At 39.2% G+C, this 23,096-nt stretch overlaps 1 protein-coding gene and 1 non-coding gene across 2 annotated transcripts; both read right to left on the bottom strand.

Annotated features, from left to right (window-relative positions):
* Positions 1 to 1,761: 1,761 nt before the first annotated feature.
* On the bottom strand, positions 1,762 to 2,517 carry FAM241A (family with sequence similarity 241 member A; the record flags this gene model as incomplete). The annotated part of the gene is made up of 1 exon (XM_049786976.1): positions 1,762 to 2,517. A coding segment is annotated over one exon (258 nt), but the record flags the coding sequence as incomplete, so codon positions are not given.
* A 17,826-nt stretch (positions 2,518 to 20,343) lies between these two features.
* On the bottom strand, positions 20,344 to 20,450 carry LOC126029091 (U6 spliceosomal RNA). The gene has a single exon (XR_007502747.1). It is a non-coding gene; the product is annotated as a U6 spliceosomal RNA (small nuclear RNA).
* Positions 20,451 to 23,096: the final 2,646 nt, after the last annotated feature.

Here is a 23,096-nt window from a genome sequence, read left to right as displayed (position 1 = left end):
TAAAATTGGCCTGCTTTTGTGCTTAAAGAGACTGAAAATGTTTTCTTGATTATACCAGAGAGCCAAAGAAACTGAAACCAAAAAAATAGCTTAGTTTCTTTTTCATCAGTATAATCTGAATTTTAATATATTTCATGAGAATAATTTGTTTCCATCAAATTAGCAAAGTCTTCCTTATGGAAACAAAAACAATGAACTATATACTGTTGTAACCAATAATATATTTAGAAAGAACAGTAGCGAAGTATCTCATTTTTAAAATATAATTTAATTTGTAGCTCTTAACAGTAGTGTGCAAATGCACAATAATAAAAGTATATTAAATAACTATTGCAATTTATTTTTAAAATATTTCAACATTAGGCACTGGTGGAGCAAGATCTATTATGCATACGATCCTCTTTTCATTTTAAAGGAAAACTAATATTCCCTGTAGCATTAGGAAATAATGCATTTAAAATATTCAATGCATATATATAAAATCTCATTACGTCCATTAAAAACATCACAATTCTGTTCACAGAAAAAGACCTCTTTTTGAATTTCTTGAATTTATAATAGTTACTACAGATATTGCAAACACAATAAAACACAATATATTACGAAGTTTCTTTTTAAAAATCAAACTTTAAAAGGTTCATATTTATACAAATGCACAAATCTTTTCTACTGTCTGGTAGTTTTACTTGGATGATTTAATTTTAGAAATATGATTTGAACATTTTTCTTAATTTCCTACTTCTGAATGGAAGACACTGAGAATAAAATTTAAGAGTAAAAACTTTAAAAACAGAACTTGGAAAAAGTTTATAAAGTAGAATAATAAACACATTACATACTTTGATTATTGTCCTGCCAAAGATAAAAATATTTCATTATCCCATTTACATATTATTTAACTTAAATTTCTAGGTAATTATCTTAACTACTCACTTGGTTTTGTATAGAAAGTCTTTGAGCAAAAGTGTAAAGATCAGATCTTTAAGATCCTTAAGCTGTTTCCATCTTCAAAGCATATTTAAGAGAAATGCTTTCATTACTATATCCCAAAGTCTGAATTTAAGTCTAAATTTAAAAATTTTAATAACAATGTTGGCCAATTACTGACCTGGTGTTCACTGAGTGGAATACTATTACAACTGTCTGACAGATTCCAAATTTAAGCATTTGGCTTTATATTGTAATACTGAACTTTCCAAAAACAGTTATTAAAGAAAATTAGCCATTTTTATCCCATAAAGAATAAGTTCTTATAGTCATAATACAAATCACCTTTACAGGAGGGAAAAAAAATCCTGCTGACCTAGAATACAGTTTCACAGGTTTGAGGCCTTTGGTTCCATCTCTGGCACCCAAAACGAACAACAAACAAAGAAACAAAAATCCGTCAAGATAGAAAATGGGTTTTCTTATATCTTAGAAAAATTGCTACAAAAACTATAAAATGTAAATTTCTGAAAAAAAGAAATACATTGAAAATGTCTTTCTTGGAAAAAATATGCAACTTATTAGATTCAAGAAAATATACCATTACCATAGGGTATAGTCAGCCTGGCTTATAAGACTTAAAAAAAAAAATCACAAAAGTAATTAGCACCAAAATTGTCTAAAATTTCAAATGATATACTTCAGTGATTCTAAACCCAAGTGTTACATTATAAAAAAGTTACATTTAACTTGGGTAATTTCCTCAGCAATAATATATATGTATACATACATATATATTTAACATTAGAAAAATGTGCTAGTTGGACTAATTTCCATGAAAATATTAAGACAGTGAATAGTGACTTCTCATTAGCAATGGTTTGAGTTGAGCAAAATCAATACTTAAATATATCCCATATAATACAGGATTATTTGGTGGGCTAGCAAGTCAGTCTTATTTTGCTCATTGCTTCATTCTTTTTCTTCTAAAATGTTGTTGGGCTCTTTACAAGATCTATATTTCCCAATCTAAATTTCTCCATACCCTTCCTTTTTCCTTATCACTTCTGCATGAAGTTCTTTAAGATTTGGCATGGGGACAGGCATGTATAAAAGTGGGCAAAGATCACCACCAGAAAAAAAGAGTGTTTTTGAATAATCTACAAACGTGTCTTCAACCCTCTTATAATCAAGAGTTGAGTTCATTTTAAACAACAGCCACTTAAAATTTAATTACAAAATAGTTCACAATCTGAAACAAGGCAAACATTTCTGCTCTCTTGTAGTGAAATATATTAACCTCACTGGTGGTCGCTAAATGTCAAACATATCTTACTGCTGAACATAAATAATAACAAGGCAAAGAACAGCAACCAGTCCAAAGGCTTGCAGGCCAAGGAACCACAGCATAAGCCAAAAGAAAATGATTATTACTGGTTCCACAATTCTTTCTCCAAAGTACATCCGTGTGAAGCCCATGCTGAGTAGGTTTTTATTCAATTCGCCAAAGAGTGTTCCCATCTTTTTGTAGTCATCGATGACTGGCTCACCAGGATGGTTTTGTGATTCTTCAATATCCTTCAATAAAAAGAAAGGACAAAACAAAGCAAAATATGAACATGAAATGAGAAATAGGTGATTATTTTTTAAAAATTACTTTAAGCACTGTGGTTAAAAATTGTTCATGATTGAGTTTCTGTTATAGAATGTACACCACCTTTCACAAGTGCACATTTCCACACCACCAATGTCCCCAGTTCCCCCTCCTCCTCTGCTCTGCATTTTGCTTCTCTCTCTGGCTTTCCACTGTGGTTTGCACTTTTGTTAATAAAGGAGTACCATGTTATCACTTTATCCCCTTTCAGCTCCCAGTTTTTTTTTTTGTTTGTTTGTTTGTTTTTGGCCACACCCGGCGGTGCTCAGGGGTTACTCCTGGCTGTCTGCTCAGAAAGAGCTCCTGGCAGGCACGGGGGACCATATGGGACACCGGGATTCGAACCAACCACCTTTGGTCCTGGATTGGCTGCTTGCAAGGCAAATGCCGCTGTGCTATCTCTCCAGGCCCAGCTCCCAGTTCTTGTCCAGTGAACATTCCCAACTCTCATTGAAACTCCCAGTGGTCCCTTCTCTGCCTAACTACATTCACTACTCTGTGGCAAACTTCCTACCACGGACTAGCCTCCATCTCTATTGTCTTCGGATATTCTTACCATATATATTTTAAGGAAAATGACTATCTTTTAGGGTTTTTTTTTTTTATTTTTGAATGTGCTGATAAGTATACAGTGCACACTTGGGATTCAACAGAACAACCGTGTCTGTGGCCACTTGTTGAGAATATGAAAAACACATCTTTACTGAGTTTTGTGAATTCAACAGTGCCTTAAATACTGTTGGGAACGGAATTTCCCTCCTTATCCCATAAAGTTCTTTTGGATGGTCTTATCATGAAAAAGACACCAGGCAAATTTAACTAGACAAAAGGGAATGCTTAATTTTACATAGAAGAAGTACATGAATGTGAGATTCTCTGAAATAACCCAAGGGTAGTTTTTTTTAATTTATTTTTTTAATAATATCTTTAAACACCTTGATTACAACATGATTGTGATTAGGTTTCAGTCATGTAAAGAACACCCCCCTTCACCAGTGCAACATTTCCACCTCCAATGTCCCAAATCTCCCTCCATCCCACCCCCCCCCCCCACACCTGTACTCTAGAAATAGAAAGGCTTTCCAGTTCCCTCATTCATTCACATGGTTATGGTAGTTCTCGGTGTAGTTATTTCTCTAACTGCACTCACTATTCTTTGTAGTGAGCTTCATGAAGTGAGCTGGAAGTTCCAGCCCTCCTCTCTTTGCCTTTGAGGATTTTTGCAAAAATATCTTTTATTTTTTTTTAAAACCTATAGATGAGTGAGACTATTCTGCATCTATCTCTCTCCTTCTGACTTATTTCACTCAGCATGATAGATTCCATGTACATCCATGTATAGAAAAATTTCATGACTTCATCTCTCCTGACGGCTGCATAATATTCCATTGTGTATATGTACCAGTTTCTTTAGCCATTCATCTGTTGAAGGGCATCTTGGTTGTTTCCAGAGTCTGGCTATTGTGAATAGTGCTGCAGTAAATATAGGTGTGAAAAAGGGATTTTTGTATTGTATTCTTGTGTTCCTACGGTATATCCTTAGGAGTAGTATAGCTTTTGGACAAAGTAATGATACATGGAAAGGAAGTAACAGGTCAAGTAACCTTCAGTTTTGAACAACTATAATTTAAGGAGGAAATGAGACTTGTCTGTGGGAGGAGGGCTTTTCATTTCCTGGTGTGGGGACAGTATTTTTCCCGTGGAGATTTATGTCCTATTTTAAGGAAAACAGGGGATTGGTCTTACTCATGCACTGGCTAAGTTTCTTTAGTCAAAGTTACCTTGATTCAAGATAATCAGCCATGCTGGAACTTTTTAGGACACCTGACCTAAGTCCCAACAACCCTCATTGCTGAAAATTGATGAGAGCAGGGGCAGATCATTTCCATTCATTTTCTGTTTTCCTGGAGTTACAGCAGACAGTAGTTTCAATGAGACTCATGTATATATTGCTTCTATTGATCAGGCTTTCAGAACAACCTCTTCCTTCTAGCTTTCTGGGGTTTTCCGTCTGGGTTTGCCTTTTTGTAAATGGGCCAAGAAGAGTTTTATTGGCAACCAATGGGCAGTTTAGAAGATGGCTGACTTATGTTCTCAAAGCAACCATCTTGTCATCACTTTTTTTTTTCCTTTTTTTAATTTTTTTATTTTGAATTATGAGAACAAAAGATGCAAAGGAAGAGGACAAGGTAAAGTTACAGTGGAAGGACAATCACCCATAACATAATTCTCAGAAGAAGTCCCCTTGCTGATATCTTAACTTTGAACTTTCAGCCAAAGAACGTTAAGATAAATCAAACAGAATCCATGTACAATTACTTTGTCCCTCAAGTCCCCAGATTGTAGCACATTATAATATTTCTTAACAGCACACAAGGCAATCTAAAGCCATAAAACTTATGCAACTCCTTAAACATTAGAGGCATAGTATTTTTTACATTTCCATGTACATGCATATTAGCTTAAGTTAACCTCAAATTTTAAGTGGGTGCATTTTAAGGATTAGAGTCAAAGGAGCACAGTAAAAACGGTGTTAGAGTGGCAATTGTTGTTTGCATAGGCCCACCAAAATATGAGAGGCATGGAAAGGAATAGCCTTGGCCTAAATACAAAGAGATCCTACCCCTGAAGTTTCCTGGCATAAGACCAATTCTAGGCTTCAGGCAAGTCATCGTCCGATCCAAGACATTGTCCTTAGTGCCAACACACTTTTCACACAGTCTCTGTTGTTGGTATCATGTTTCTGTATTAAAGATTCTGGAATCTGCATATCCTAAATTGAAGTCATGATGTGGAGTGTCTTCTCGTTTCACCTCACCATGAAAGGGCAATGCAGGAAGCCCTGTCCTGTAAGCAGGTCGTTGTTAAGTCTTCTCATTGTTAAGGGAAGTCTCTTTTCAGCAGGACGATGTCTGAGCAGTGGTAGGGTCTTCAGTGGTAGAGGATTGCTTCCAGGTGATGTTATAGACAAACCTCACAATTAAGGGGCAATACAGCAAGCTCTGTCCAGTAAGCAGGTCATTGTTTTTGTTAAGTCTTCTTAGTGTTAAGGGAAGTCTTTTTTGAGTAGATCGATGTCAGAGCAGCTGTAGGGTCTTCCCTGGTAGAGGAATGCCTCCAGGTGATGTTATATACAACCTTGGATGTTTTGTAGATGTCTTCTCTAGATCAGGGGTGAATGGAGAATGCCCATTCTTCTGAGGCCTATACCAGGTCTTTATGTCAAAGTTCAGGGTGTAAGGTCTCATTGCACTACAAGATTTGTGTGTTCCCATCTCTATTAGATAAGAACTTATTGGTATGTATAGTATTTTCCCATTTTAGTGTGCCTAAGCAAACAAGAAATAAAGCCACGTGGTGCTATCAGATATATGGGGGCGTAAGAACATTTCCAACAATACCCATGACTTGGTTCAAACATAAGCATTAAACTGAGGGATTCTTTCACACCAAATTTCATATTGAGCAGTTCACAAAGAGAAGATAAAAAACATGGGGGGGGGGATCGTCACTGTAAAAGAAAATATTCAGCAAAAGTTATAGCCGTCAAAGAAAACACCCATAAAATGTTGAAGAGACATAAGTGTCCTTTTTATGCCTTTTAAAATAGTTGGGTGGGTGTTAACTCCAAGGCATCACTTTGATCTGTGACTTAGGACTCTACAGTACTTAAGTTAGAAAGGGTAAATGAGGAGTAATGATGATAGGAGTTAAGAAAGTTAAAGAGAAATATGATCTTATGAAGGGGTATGCAAAAGGGCAGAGTACAAAATGGACATTCTGCATACATAAAAACATAATTCAATGATAGTGAGTACTATTAATGTTTCTTGTATTTTGAAAATATAGACTGGACAGAGACTACCAGTGACTTCAAGAAGCTGGGAGGCCAGAAGTTCAGGGCCCCACCCAGATCCTCCCTATGGAGCTGAATGGATAATGGGGGAAAGCCTAGGGTACCTTCAAGCTCCACCAAGGGGCCCAACTCACCGGCATGCCCAGGCATGTGGCCCGGGGAAGCCCTGGAGATCTGGAGCAAGGTGGTAGAGGGGTGCTGGGGTTACCCAAGTCCCGCACCCCCACTAGGCCTGGTTAAGAAGGCCTCCGGCATGGCGGGGGCCTGCCAAACCCCCTCCTGCTAGACTTCCCTTGTCATCACTTTCAAGGGGAAGTTCTAGGAAAGAGCAAGCAGGAAGATCAGGGTGGGCTAGCAGACTGATGGGCTCCAGAACAGTGAATTCCTTCATGAGATGGTCTCCTGAGGCACACATCCATCTGACCTGCACACATGAACGAAGTCTGGGCAAAATGAGAAACACTGTTCTCTTATCTTCTGATTTCTGTGGGAAGGCTACAGGCATGACCCAGAGTGCTTGTTTAGTGCTTGTTTGTGGCTCCCAATATCCTTTGAATGGTTTCCAGTCCCCACACACTATCAGTCATTGATTTCCACAATTTTGTTGGAAACAAGAGAGTCAACTGAGGACTCAGAGGTAGTTACCTCCCATTGCTTGGGGTTGTGGGTTTGTGTGGAACAGAACATACTAAAAAAAAATAACCCTAACAGAGGTAAGCTATGTTGTAGTTTCAGGTTCTCTCCAATGAGAGTAACCTTTTACCCAAGACCTACTTAGGTTTGGGGCTTTACTATGCTGCTTTTGGAACTTGAGTTCCAAATCTCAGCTATTTTGGCCAATTATTTCATAGACCCAGTCCCATATTCCTGAGGGTATATCAGTAGTGTGTTTAATCTTTGATTTAAAAATAAAGAGGGAAGAAAATTAAATTGGGAGTAAGTTGGGATTCTGATGAGAGCAACAAGAACTGTAGATTCTAAATTTCAAAGTATCTTCAGATGGACAGGTTTTCCTAGTTTTTCAGTGCCTCTGATGTCCTCAGGCATCCACACAATAACCACAATAGCAACTGTAATGTATTATCAGTGCTCCATCTCGACTTTACATGATGTTTAGAAGAGAACATTTTGTTATTGTTGTTGTTTATAACCTCCTATACTGAGGTAATGTAGAAGGCCCATATTGAGGAAGTTTTCTGTCCTGTTAGTCAAGCTACATTATAGTCTAATCCTTTGATACTGAGACTTTATTCTTACCCATCTCCCTCCACCTATCTGCACACATGCTAGTTTCTTTTTTTAGTTAGGTAATTCTTTCATTTGGGTAAAAAGCAAAGTTATGCTTTTTGTGTAGGTACTGCACCTCACTATCACTAAAGTGTCAGAGACACTCCACCACTGTCTTTGTATCCTCCTCTTCCTTTCCCCAACAAGTTTCTTCCTTTCACTTCAATTCTGTACTCAGAGGTTTGCTATTATTGGATACTGTTCATTCCTTTGCCTTTCCCCCCTCTATATATCACATATGAGTTAGCTCATCTGGTATTTGTCCATCTTCTGACTTATTTTTGCCTAACATGATACTTCCTAGCTCCACAACTGTCAAAAGGCAAGATTTTATATTTTTGAATGTATATATTTTTGTATAGTATATATAAAATATATTTTGTATAGTATACAATATATGTATTATATGTGTTACATATACACAAATACATATATATATCTATATATTAAAATATATTTTATATATTGGACATTTATATTGTTTCTAGATCTTGACTATTGTACTTTATATTGAGATCATGATAGGTATGTCTCTGTGTGTGTATATATATATATATATATATGTAATTTTTTTTATCTTTTTTTTATTTGAACACCTTGTAATTTTTTAAGTTAATGGTTTTGAGTTCTTGGAGTAGGTGCCAAGAAGTAGAATCTATTTTACTATTTTATGAGAAGCATTCATACTGTTTCCATAGAGGATAAACCCAACATCATTCCCACTAACAGTGAGTGATGGCTCCTTTTTCATCACCCCCCCCCCCCACCATAAATTAAGACTTCCAAGAACCTCCCCTCAATTGGCTAGAACATGGGCCGCTACTTAAGGTCAGGCAATCCTCAACCATTATTACTATGTTTGGTCTGTGGTCCAGCCAAGATGACTTCGGTAACCGTGGTACATAAACGCAATGGAATATTATGCAGTCGTCAGGAGAGATGAAGTCATGAAATTTTCCTATACATGGATGTACATGAAATCTATTATACTGAGTGAAATAAGTCAGAGGGAGAGAGATAGACACAGAATAGTCTCACTCATCTATGGGTTTGTTTGTTTGTTTTTGGGCCACACCCATTTTGATGCTCAGGGGTTACTCCTGGCTAAGCGCTCAGAAATTGCCCCTGACTTGGGGGGACCATATGGGACGCCAGGGGATCGAACCGCGGTCCTTTCCTTGGCTAGCACTTGCAAGGCAAACACCTTACCTCTAGCGCCACCTCACCGGCCCTGGGTTTAAAAAAAAAAAAAAGACATTTTTGCAATAATCCTCAGAGACTAAGAAAGGAGGGCCGGAAGGTCCAGCTCATGACATAAAGCTCACCACAAAGAGTGGTGAGTACAGTTAGAGAAATAACTACACTGAGAACTATCATAACAATGTGAATGAATGAGGGAAGTGGAAAGCCTGTCTAGAGTACAGGTGGGGGTAGGGTGGGGAAGAGGAAGATTTGTTGCACCGGTGAAGGGGGGTGTTCTTTATATGACTGAAACCCAACTACAATCATATTTGTAATCAAAGTGTTTAAATATATTAATATAAAAAATAAAGGCTAACATTATTCAGGAAAAAAAAAAAAAGAGATGACTTCGGTATAAGCCCTGGAATAGGTTCCTGTCCAAAGTTTACAAATGTCCTAAATGCCTCAAATTGATCTCTTCAGGCAAAACAGGTATCAGATAGAAAACTTTTGTCCACTATGCCACAAAGTCCAGCTAGAAGCAGTTTTCCAGAAAGTACCTGCCTGTTTCTAATTACATGTGCTAAAAATAGTTATTGTTATTTCTGCTCTCTCCCTGTCTTAATACAATTAAGGCCTTTTGCCAGTGATTATGCTACTGTCTTTCCAATTCAAACCCTAGCTTTGGAATTCTGCAAACCTTTTCTGCCTTGCTGCTCAGGTTCTGCTGTTCCTTTTAGTAGCAGTTGCTGACTTAAATGTGGGATTTTCTTCCCCTTCTTGATGTGTCAATCTCAATGGGCCTTCTTGAGATAACCATATATAACTCCATACCTGGTTTCCTGGTCAATGTGAGCCGTCCTGTGAGCCCAGAGACACAGGAGCAGGCCAGCAAAGATCAGTGCTTGTAAACCTTTCTTCAGTCTTCTCTTTTGAGTAATGCAGCCTTTTTCCTTTGTTGCTCAAATGATTGTGGTTATAGCTGTACTACTTAAGATAGTTCGGTACTGCAGTTTTAAAAGTTTGCCAAGAGGATGAGCTCACCGCTACCAGCATGTCTGATTCCACCAGCTTGGAGCCAAGAATCTGCATTCCTCACAAGTTTCTCACATTTTTTTTTTTTAATTTTTGGGCCACACCCGGTAATGCTCAGGGGTTACTCCTGGCTATGTGCTCAGAAGTTGCTCCTGGCTTGGGGGACCATATGGGACACCGGGGGATCGAACCGCGGTCCGTCCAAGGCTAGCGCAGGCAAGGCAGGCACCTTACCTTTAGCGCCACTGCCCGGCCCCAAGTTTCTCACATTTTTGATGCTTGCTTATAATGTTGGTGACCATGATTTGGAATCATTTACTTCCTGTTCTCCTTTGTCCAGTCTTTATGCCTAGTTAACAATTACTTATATTAAACCAATTAATTATAATAAGTTATCTTTGTTAAAATAATTAGTGCTCTCTTTAGGGCCAGGGATAGTACAGAGATAGGGTGCCTGCCTTATATGCAGCCATTCCGGTTTGATCCCTGGCATCACTGATATGTCTCTTGAGCACTACCAGAAGTGGTCCCTTAGCACAGAGCTAGGAGTAAGCCCTGAGCACCCCTGGGTGTGGCCCCCAAACAAAACAAAACAAATAAAAAAGAAAAGCCTTGTCAACCTAAGAGGAGTTGACACATTATTTATTTTTACATTGTAATTTGTGGTTTTATTTTATTTTACATTTTATTCTACAAGCATTTTTTGAGAGCTCATGCTTTAATTTTGAATTGTGTATGCCTGGGTTGCTACATAAGCACAGTCAAAAAACAGAAAACTATTGCCAAGGATTCAACACTTTCTACCACTTAATGTTTTTTAAATTATATTATAAAATAGATTTTAATATATAATCATTCTTACTAAATTCAAATTTTATTTAAAAAAGAAAATATAAATTTTATTTACGTAGGAAAAATTTTTTAATAAAATCTCCCAAATTTACACATTCTGGCATCTAACTTACTGATAAAAATGCAGATAATTTATTTTTCCTATTTTTTCCTGGGTAATTAATTTTTGATTACTGTCATCATTTACTCTTTGATAGGAAATGATAAAATATAGGTCTTTTCTTCCAGCCTTCTAGCTCTGGAAGGATCTCCTTCCTTTCTGGGAGCAGGGAGGTGCTGCCAACATGGGGTTTGGCAGCCCTCCGCCATGCCAAAGCCCTCCTTACCCAGGCCTAGGAAGGGGTGCGGGACATGGGTCACCCCAGCACCCCTCTACCTCCTTCCTCTGGAACTCCAGGGCTTCCCCTGGGCCACATGCCTGGGCAAGCCAGCGAGGTGGGTCCCTTGGAGGAACTTATTGGTTACCCTAGGCTTTCCCCATTTCCCTCCCAGCTCCAGAGGGAGGGTCTGGGTGGGAGCTTTGACCTTCCGGCCTTCCAGCTCTGGAAGAATCTCCTTCCTTTCTGGAAGCTGGGAGATACTGCCAATATGGGATTTGACAGCCGTCTGCCATGCCAAAGGCCTCCTTAACCAGGCCTAGGAAGGGGTGTGGGGCATAGGTCACCCCAGCACCCCTCTACCTCCTTCCTCTGGAACTCCAGGGCTTCCCCTGGGCCACATGCCTGGGCAAGCCAGCGAGGTGGGAATAACAGCACAATAGGTTCTGGCTTCAGGAAGTCCCAGGGAAGTTTCCTTACTAAACCTGTGCATTTTGAAACTGTATGGGGCCATTTGGATATCATTGTGTTTAATCTGTTTGTCATAATCTGAAAGCCGCTCAGCTCACTCCCACCCCACATTTAACCATTTTTCTGTACTAATGATTTTTGTTTTGGCCAAGGTGGATTATATATCTTTCACAGTAATTTTTTTGGGTGGAGTCTGAAGTTTCAGCAGGCAACATATGGATGGCATGGCTCCACCCTATAAGCTTTTTGGCCAAGATAAGGGGAAGACGCAGCCTTGGCTGCCCCCTCTCCCCCACTGCCTTCTCTCTCCTTTCTCTAGGTCCCTAGGGTTATTCCTGGACACCTGCTCAGGGTCCCAGCAAGTGGGTTTCGGAGAGGAGCAATTTAAAGGAGACCCCAGGCTTCCTCATTCCTGCAAGGGCCTGGGAGGGGACTGGTGAAATTCCGACTTCCAGCAATTAATAAGAAAACGCTTCTCTGGGAGGCTGCAGCTGGACCCAGATGATCCCACATGCCAGGATTACTGCTCCTCTCCTATGGGTATAGCTGGGAATCTGGACAGACAGCTGGCCAATGGCCTTCTGGGCTGACCACTTAGTCCAGGAGACCGAGATCCCCCATGCCAAACTGATCTTCAGGACCAGGTTTGGCAACTGGTCTCTGGGGGGAGGGGGGAGGAGGGAAACTCCTCCCATATTCATACTGGACGCCCTGCAGCAGTGCCTTTTCTTACCAATACTCATTTTTATAACCGCGCGGGCGCAAATGGCCCTGCGCCACAAATATACTTTTTAAATATTATCTAAAAATGTTCTTCATTCTAGATGGTTCCTAGGAAAGAAAACGAAATACCAAAGATTTGGATGATAACACTCAAATAGATCTTTAAAGTCAGTCTTTATGTACATGACTTTCCATACTGACTCCAAGCCGAAATCACAAACAATTCATATATATATATATATATATTGTATATAGCCCCTGTCATGTATTGCCTCTCCCTACACCTGTGTCTCTTCTATCCCTTCATCTCCCAATCCTGATCTGTTATCTTCCCCTAATTTAACCCTCTTTACCCTCAGTTCCTAACTAGGTAGGCACCAAGATTGACCTCCTGCCCAAACAGACCATCTTCCAGCTCCTCAGTGAAAGACACCCTCTGGGTCCCCGTTCTCATGCATCGGCAAAAAACTACAACCATGCTTGATGGCCCCTCTCACCCCCACCAAATTGTGGACTGTTGCACGATACAGGAATTGGCCTCAGCAAAACTCCCAGATCAAAGACACTATATGGTCTCATATTGCAGCAAAGCATCTCTCAAACTCAATTCCAAGGCCTGTGAATCGAAAAGTACCTTGGCTTTTACTCCCCACAAGAATATATCAAAAGACTTAATTGGGAGTCTAATATTGCCTATGGAAGCTCAATACCTGTATAACAATACATCTTAAGGTGTATTCCTAAATATACAAGTAGCCTCTTCCACCACTTGTTTTATTCAAATACCTTTTCTTTTTAACTCAGTTTTATTTATTTGTTCTATTTTAATATATGCATTTTTTCTCTATCCTTACCATTTTTGGTGCTGCTGGTACAAAAAAGCCTTGACTGGGATAAAAGCTCAGAACAAAACCAGACTACAGAGACTGTGTGTGCAGCCTGTCATCCTTACCCAGAATAGCACCAGCAACACAGTATTACACCATACGTTGTTGTATGGGCACAGTAGAAAAAGGGGAAACCATAGACACAGAAACAAGATCTTATCTTCTAGGGATAAGAACTCACTTTTTATAGCAGAAGGGTGCCTCCCATCCTGAACATGTGTCATGTGGATACAATCATCCCCAGGAGATTGGACAGTGTTAGTCCAATCCGAAACCCCAGGTCCTCGACGTAGAAATAATACAGCTCCAGGCAACACCACCAGGAACTAAGCTCCATTGGGAGATTTATAACACTACTCTGGCACCAACTTGTGCCAGTTTTGATAAGACAACGAGGAAAGGAAAACTTGACCTAAGACCAGGCTGTCCTATTACATCACCTAACACTAAATGGAAATCAGAAGAGATATCGTCCTTTGAACTGTGAAAAATAAGAGCACTAACAACAGAAAACTGACTTTGACAACTGTGACTGAACAGAGCCTACATTGGGACTAATAAGGAAAACCCTCCCTAGGCTGTAGTCCAGGACACATAAACAACAACAACAACTGAGCAGAACCTTTGGATCCATAATATCCTAGGCTTCAGCTTAGTGACTGAACAAAAACAGGGAGCAAGTGTTACAGAAAACTAAACACCACAACAAGGTTGGATAGGAACCTCTAGAACCTAGAGACTCTATCCTAGACCCTGACCTATAACCTGCGCAAATACCAAGATCGCTAGCTACAGTGGCTTGATTTTCTCACACACAACCGAGGAAACTTTCCTGGCATCACAAAAAAGCCTTTGGGATGAGGTAATGAGTATATATGGAGCCAGGGGTTGATCCCATGATGGTATGCTTCAAGGACAGAGAAACCCTGAATCTCTTAGGCCATGGGAATTCCCTTTCTTCCCCAATGCTTACTGTGCCTATGCAAAAAAAGAAAGAAAAAAAAAAAGAGTGGGGAACGCCAAACCCTACCACTCCAGCACCCATACTTTTTCTTGTTTTGTTAGTTTTTGACTTTATTTTCCTTCTCTTTTTTCTTCTACTTTTCTCATTCTTTTTCACTCTTGTGGTTATTATTTAGAGATTTACTTTTATTTTTATTTGCTGGGTCCATTTTCTTTCTGTTTCTTCCATTCTTCTTTTCTTTTCTTTTTCTCTTTCTCTTCTTTCTTTTTTTGGTAGTTGTCACCAAATTTTTTTCTCCCCTTTTTCTTATCCTTTTTATCTCCAATGATGGTGGAGTAGATGCTCAATCTACAACAAGCTGTAAAGTGGAGACCAGTTGCACTAGCATACTGGGGGGTTGAGAAGGGAGATATGGGATGCATACTGGGAACAGGGGTGGAGGGAGACAGCACTGGTGGTGGGAATGCCCCTCACTCATTGTCACTATGTACCATAAATGATGCAGTGAAAGATTTGTAATGCACTTTGGTCACAATAAAAATTAAAAAAAAAAAAAAGAAAAGGAAAGAAAACGCTTCTCTGGGAGTCGGAAGCTTCAGCAGTCAACACGGGGAGGACATGGCTCCATGTGCCCTTCGTTTGTCCAAATTACAGACCAAAGTGGTGTCTCGGAAACAACACCCTCCCTCTTGACTATTTCTAAAACATAAACAGGACACGTGTATCGCCTTTGTATATATCAGATGTATTCCCTTAACATCTATAACTCTTTTCGAACATCCTCATATAGTGACAATTTTATCCACTGGTTTTATTATTTGATTGTTTGATTTTCCCCCTTTGAGATACTGGTAGAAGAGTATCTCTGTATAGATTTCATGTTTGAACCAAGGTATGGGGAATGTTGGACTTTGTTCATCGGCCCCCAGATGTACCAACAATATCTTGTGGCATTGTTTCTCTTTTGCATAGGCACATTAAAATGGGAAAATAATACATATGCAAAAAAGTTCTTATCTAATAGAGATGGGAACACAAATTTGGTAATGCAATTAGGCCTTATACCCTGAACATTGGCATAATGATTTGGCTTAAGCCTCAGAAGAATGGGCATCGCCCATACACACCTGAACAATAGATACCATCTGTGGAAACAACCACAATCGTCTATAATATTACCAGGATCCAAGCCTCTAGCAGGAAAGACCTACCACTGCTTTGGCATTGCCTTACTCCAAAGAATGCTCTCAACACCCAGACAACTCAGCAACAGCCTGCTTGCAGGACAGATCGCTCCACATCTAATGGTATGCTGAAACTAGAGGATGCTCCACATCAGCCTGACATCAATGAAAGAAATACACAGAATCCAGAATCTTTAAATATAAGAATCTGATACCAAGAATAGCTAAAGTGTGAAAAAGTTTTACCGGGATCACGGAGAATGACTCGGTTTCAACAGACTGGTATGCTTGGAACCCAGAGTCAGTCTTATGCCAATAAACTTCTGGGGCGAGGCCTTTTTGTAATCAGGCCAAGGACTTTTTTTCCATTTTCCCTATATTTTTCTGGACCTATGCAAACAACGGCTATCGCCATATCACACCTTTACTGTATTTTTTTTACTCTTATCCTTTAAGGAAAAAATACAACTTACTGAACTTAAAAACAAATAACTGTAGTACAATGCCTGTCTCGAATATAGGAAGGGGATGGAAAAGGGGGAAGGGGGAATGTTGCACTGGTGAAGGGGGTTGTTCTGTTTGTGACTGTAACCCAACTATGATCATGTTACTTAAATAAATAATATATTTTAAAAATAAAGATAAACAGCAAAGAACAAAAAATATATAGGTCTTTATTGTAGTTGAATAAAGTGCTTAAGAAAATGTGTACATAATCTATGTTCAAAACATTACAAAATGTTAACTTATGATTTCAGCAAATAATACTGAAGTCTTCAACTTAATCCTCCAAGGATAGACAGGGATAATAAGTTTAATTTAGTTTCTATGGCTTTCTAGCAGAAATAAAGATACTTGTTTTCTTCCATGAATTAATTCTTTTTAAATATTTTTTTAATCTTTATTTAAACACCTTGATTACAAACATGATTGTAGTTGGGTTTCAGTCATGTAAAGAAACCTTCTTCACCAGTGCAACATTTCCATCACCAATGTCCCAAATCTCCCTTCTCTCCACCACACCCCCACCTGCATTCAGGACAGGTTTTCTACTTCCCTCATTCATTCATACTGTCATGATAGTTCTCATTGTAGTTATTTCTCTAACTGTACTCATCACTTTTTTTGGTGAACTTCATGTTGTGAGCTGGACCTTCCAGCCCTCCTCTCTTTTGTTTCTGGGAATTATTGTAAAAATGTCTTTTATATTTCTTAAAACCCTTAGATGAGGGAGATTATTCTGTGTCTCTCTCCCTCTGACTTATTTCACTCAGTGACGTATTATTTATTTAACCTAATTTTGTTAATAGCCATGATTCAAATCAGTATTTACTGAATACCAACTTGGTCATAATAAGTTCAAGATAGAGCAATACCCAAATGTAAAAGAGAAAAGCCTTTATATATCTATAAGGCATTACATAATAACATTTTAAATAACATTAAAAACTTTAAGTAGATTTATGGAAAAAATAAATGGGTCCATGGGGCCGGTTAGATAGCATGGAGGTAAGGTGTTTGTCTTACATGCAGAAGGCTGGTGGTTCAAATCCTGGCATCCCATATGGTCCCCCGAGACTGCCAGGAGTGATTTCTGAGCATAGAGCCAGGAGTAACCCCTGAGCGCTGCTGGGTGTGATCCCCCCCTCAAAAAAATGGGCCCAGAGCAGAAGCATAGTGGTTTAGATTTTTATTTTCAGCTTGGTTTGGTTCCCAGTACCATAGATGATTTCCTGAGTGTTGCTAAAGGTGACTCCTGAACACTTTTGGGTGTAGCTCCCAAAACACCACAACGAATCAAAAAATAAGAAAGAAGGGGCTGGAGCAATGGCGCATGGTGTAAGGTGTCTACCTTGAGTGAGCTAGCCTAGGACGGACCTCGGTTTGACCCCCCACCCCCCGCATCCTATATGCTCCCCCAAGCCAGGAGCGATTTCTGAGGGCATAGCCAGGAATAATGCCTGAGCATCACCGGGTGTGGCCAAAAAATAAAAAACAAAAACAAAATAGAAAGAAAATATCACCTGTCTCTAAAGCACCCATGAATTTGAAGAAGTTTTGAGGCCTCTATAAATACATGGACCAAACTTAAGGTATCTTTTATTTTTTTTTAATTTTTTTGAAACTTTTTTCTTTATTTAAACATCTTAACTACATATAATATTGTGATTAGGTTTCAGTCATGTAAAGAACACCCCCTTTACCAGTGCAACATTCCCACCACCAATGTCCCAAATCTTCTTCCATCCCACCCCACCCCCACCTTTACTCTAGACAGGCTTTCCAGTTCCCTCATTCATTCACATGATTATGGAAATTCTCTGTGCAGTTATTTCTATAACTGCACTCACCACTCTTTGTGGTGAGCTTCATGAAGTGAGCTGAAAGTTCCACTCATTGTCTCTGAGGATTGTTGCAAAAATGACTCTTATTTTTCTTAAAACCCATAGATGAGTGAGACTATTCTGCGTCTCTCTCTCTCTCCCTCTGACTTATTTCACTCAGCATGATAGATTCCATGTACATCCATGTATAGGAAAATTTCATGACTTCATCTCTCCTGACGGTTGCATAATATTCCATTGTGTATATGTACCATAGTTTCTTTAGCCATTCGTCTGTTGAAGGGCATCTTGGTTGTTTCCAGAGCCTGGCTATTGTGAATAGTGCTGCAAAAAATATAGGTGTGAGGAAGGGGTTTTTGTATTGTGTTCTTGTGTTCTTAGGGTATATTTCTAGGAGTGGAATAGCTGGGTTGAATGGGAGCTCAATTTCCAGATTTTGGAGGAATCTCCATATTGCTTTCCATAGAGGTTAGACTAGACGGCATTCCCACCAGCAGTGGATAAGAGTTCCTTTCTCTCCACATCCCAGCCAGCACTGATTGTTCTCATTCTTTGTGATGTGCGCCAATCTGTGGTGTGAGGTGGTATCTCATCTTTGTTTTGATTTGCATCTACCTGATGATTAGTGATGAGGAGCATTTTTTCATGTGCCTTTTGGCCATTTGTATTTCTTTTTTTATCAAAGCGTCTGTTCATTTCTTCTCCCCATTTTTTGATCGGATTAGATGTTTTTTTCTTGTAAAGTTATGTCAGTGCCCTGTATATTTTGGATCACAACTTCAGCTATCAATGTGGTATTGTAGAGTCTGAAAACAATGGCTCACAGCAGTCACAGAACAGGAAATATCCTAGAGCCAGATGAACTTCATAAGTGTTTGGTTTTTCGGGCCACACCCATTTGATGCTCAGGGGTTACTCCTGGCTAAGCACTCAGAAATTGCCTCTGGCTTGGGGGGACCATATCAGACACCGGGACCGAACTGGGGTCCTTCCTTGGCTATCGCTGGCAAGGCAGACACCTTACCTCACCGGCCCCAAAATATCTTTAAGAAACTAGAATTTTATCATTCAGTTATCAGTAAAAAATTCTTTTATTAAAAAGTCTAATTTTATATTCTATACATGTAGCATGGAATGTACATTTAAGGGGAGAATGAAAAATTCTAATTTTTAGTGCAATAATCAAGAAAAATGATTTAAGTATTTAGAGATGTTCTTTTTCCATATGAAAATACTTTATGTAGAGCACAGTAATAAAGTGGATATGCTGGGTACCTTAGTTAAGCCTATAGTTTAAGCTATAAATATTTCCTTACTTTTAGTTACCGGAGGGGATCATAGCTGGTGGGACTAGGGGAAAAATGGAAATTGGAAATAAAGTGCTGGGGAACAAACTCAGGCATAGGATCTATGGTCACTTGTTTTTTTTTTTTTTTCCCCTTCATTTTTTTTTAAATTAAACTTTCCTCCATTTTTATTCAAATTCTTTTTAATCTATGCACTCAGAGTACTTTGGGGTTTTCTGTTGCTACAAAATCTCTTTAAGATGTGTGTGTGATGTTTTTGTAGTTTTGCTACAAAGAATGCACTCTAATCAGATATAATGTTCTCTGAAGATTGACTTGAAAATTCTTCTACAAACTTCTTGTGGGTTTCCTCAGGGGAGGAAATAGGTGTTGAACTATTTTAAAAACAAAACAAGGGAATTAGTTAAGTCCTGAGGCTAGGTAGGGAGCAGCCCCAGGTCACAAGTTCTAAGATCACGAAAATGGAACGTGGGAGCAAGTCTGGCTGTGAGTGATACAGACAGAACTAGTAGGGGCAAGTCTGGGCTGCAGCCTACGGCTCACTATGACTGCTTATTATTCTTTTGATGTGAAAAACTTCAAGCATATGCAAGACATAAGGAACCAGTATAGTTAACCAAACCTTCTACACTAATAAACTAGCTTCAAAAATGACTAAAATTTTGTCAACTTTCTGGGAACTTGGTTATCTGGGGAATCCAAGGGAGAGGAAAAGAGTAAAATCATGAGAAAATTCCTAGAAGAGGCATCTTATTCCTTCATAACTGAAATTCTGTGGAAATATACAAGATTTCTAGCAATATATAAAAAGGGGTTCAAGTGATTCTAAAGGAAAGAAATTTAAGAATATGGAAAAGATAATTGCCATGTTAGTCACTTTCTTTTTACACTTGCTGCATGTGGAAGAAAAAACTTCAAATTGGGCACAGTGAAGATGAATTTCCAAAGTAGCCCTTGTAAGAAAATAAAATAATTGATGGAGCAATTATATAAACCAGAGCCAAATTGCCCACAAGAACCAAAACCATTCTGTGATATTTTGCTTCCTAATTTGTTTCTCTTCACTTCTAGAAATGTTTATGCATTTTATTCTTCAGTCTAAAAAAGTTATCAAAGGTAACAGAGGTCTGGGCTCTGTTATTTTATTTATTTATTTTTTGGTTTTTTTGGGCCACACCTGTTTGATGCTCAGGGGTTACTCCTGGCTAAGCACTCAGAAATTGCCCCTGGCTTGCGGGGACCATATGGAATGTGGGGGTATCGAAGTGCGGTCCTTCCTTGGTTAGCGCTTGCAAGGCAGAAACCTCACCGCCCCATGGGATCTGTTATTTTTATATTTATTTATTTATTTTTTAAATATGGAACGCTTCACGAGTTTGCATGTCATCCTTGTGCAGTGGCCATGCTAATCTTATCTGTATCGTTCCAATTTTAGTATATGTGCTGCCGAAGCGAGCACTATTTTTAAAACATTAATCTAATGTTCACATTTTTTCTTTACTGAGTCACAAATGTAGATAATCAGAATCCTGGATTGGGTTACTTTTCTTTGGGCTGGTCCTTAGCCTTTAATTCTGAGAGGTAAAGCTCTTGCTGTCCTTCATACCAAGCTGATTATTATTATTTTAGAGTCTAGAGAAATTACAAGTAATTTTATGACAGTGTTTTCTGCATCTAGGATATCCCTCCAGACAGCACAGTTCTCAAAGATGCTGATAAAGTTTTTATTGCTTGTAACCTTGCAAGATACTTGTAAGAAACTTGAAATTGGCTACAGTGAGTACTTTCTCAGGGAGAATATTAGAAGTTACAAAACCTTACAGAATTGGCAGGTTATAAAAGCAGAGATCTACATTCCCACCTGCATGCTTGCCACACCTGCTGCCAAACCTTTACCAGCATTTAGCTCTGGTGTCCAGGAACTACTCTATCAATCTCTTCTTGCACAGCACTTGGGGGCTGGCATGCAGGATACTTTTAAGGGCCAACTAAAACTATTTTATTTGTTTTGCAGAGCATAGCATATGCTCCAGCCCTTTGAGCCTTCTCCCTAGACCCTCCAAGAGTCCTTCTGCATTGCTCTTGCATAAGCACCTTGCTCCCCATTAAGTGACTTAACACCTTGCAACTACAGCAATCCTTTTAAACTGCAAATGGGCCACTCCCACCATGTTTTTAGGACCCAGGCCAAAATTATTTAACATGGTGGCCCTCCTTAGTATGGCTTTCATCTTTCTCTGTGCTCTTTCTGCCCATTAGCTTCCCCCATTTTTTGTTTCAGCCACATGTGCCTCTGTTTTTCATGAACAGGCCAGGCTCTTTCTTGCCTACCACAGAATAATGCATGATGTTTGCTGTGCTTAGCAAAAAGGGGGAGGGGGGCTTTTGTCCCCTCTTGCTGCTAGTTAATGCCTGTTCCTAACTTCACCTTAGTGAAGCCTGAGCACAGTCTCAAAGCACCATATAATGCTTCTGCAAGGTTTTCTAATGCAGGGCACATATGTGCTATAATATTTCTCTACTATGGATGCTCTCAAAACTAGGCATATATGGAGGCCGGAGTGATGGCACAGCAGTAGGGTGTTTGCCTTGCATGTGGCTGACCCAGGATGAACTGCTGTTCAATCCCCAGTGTCCAATATAGTCCCCCAAGCCAGGAGCGATTTCTGAGCACATAGCCAGGAGTAACCCCTGAGCGTCACTAGGTGTGGCCCAAAATTCAAACAAACAAATAAAAGTAAAAGTAGGCTTATATGTGTGTACATATAAATTCTCATACACACACATATATATTTACTTGTAATCTCTAATATCAGTTCATTGCAGGGGTAACGTCCTGAAATTATCAGCATGTGGAAGGAGATAACAAATATTTGTTGAATAGGGCCTGGAGTGATAGTACAGCAGGTAGGGTGCTTACCTTATTATATGCAGCTCACCTGGGTTTGATTCCCATATGGTCCCCTGAGCCTCAACAGGAGTGCTCCCTGAGCAGAAAGCCAGGAGTCAGTCCTGAGCACTGCCAGGAGTGGCCTCCCAAAATAAAATAAAATAAAATAAAATAAAACAATTTTTAGGGTATGCAAATAACCACTCAATATATGGCATCTTATTACTTATTTTTAGTAGAACTTATCTTGTAATTTTGCTTCTATTTACTGTAACATGTTGCCTGTGGTAATTAATACCTTAGTGATCATCTTTTCTCATGTGAATGAAATTCAGTTATATTTTTCTTCTAGTGTTGTGACACTACAATTAAATAAGTGGAGGTGGGATGTTTCTTATGGAACATTTTTTACCTATGGAACAATCTGTGAACTGTATTATGGCAGAATCTGTTTATTCACTTTCAGAAAAATGCAAACAACATTCTATAAATCACATTTTTTCTGAGTGGATGAAAAGTTAAGATCTACTTTCAACTGCTTTCCTAAATTGCAACCTGTTGGATTAATTGGGTTCCATCCTATTCAGGATATGCTTTTTATTCATTGATCAAAAGTACCTTGGATGGATGCATCCTTTGGATTGGTGCCTTAGACCACCTGTTCTCTACCCCAAGATATGATCTACTGCTTGCTAAAGAAGACCCTGGGTCTCAAGGAAAAAATCCTTGTGGTTCTGATTTTCCACGACTGAGCTATCTGCTTCTTAGGAGTGGAAGGCTTGCATGTGGGAGTTCCTGAATCTGTTTTATTCCCTTAACCATGTGTAAATTATATACTGTGTTGGACTTGCTTGCAGATTCACATCTCTTTGTTTTGTTTTGGACTATACCTAGCAGCACTCAATGGTTACTCCTGACTGCACTCAGAAATCACTCCTGGCAGGCTGGAGGACCATATGGCATACCAGGATTGAACTGGGTCCATCCTGGGTCTGAAGCGTGCAAGGCAAACACCCTACATTTAATCACCTAATCCCTGAACAGGGACTCCATCTATGACTGATGAGATGATAATTCAGTGGGTGTGTAAGTGGATCTCTTTGACGTGGATTTTTAAGTTAGTTTGTATTTGGTTCAAAGTTGTAACAATGGCTTAGTTTTTGGTTGAGGGATCCTGGCTTTTCATGCATATTGCTACCTTCTTTATTACAACAG

Source organism: Suncus etruscus, chromosome 14 (genome assembly GCF_024139225.1).
Source record: "Suncus etruscus isolate mSunEtr1 chromosome 14, mSunEtr1.pri.cur, whole genome shotgun sequence".
In the NCBI taxonomy this organism is placed as follows: domain Eukaryota; kingdom Metazoa; phylum Chordata; class Mammalia; order Eulipotyphla; family Soricidae; genus Suncus; species Suncus etruscus.
This window is presented reverse-complemented; position numbering and strand designations above follow the sequence as displayed.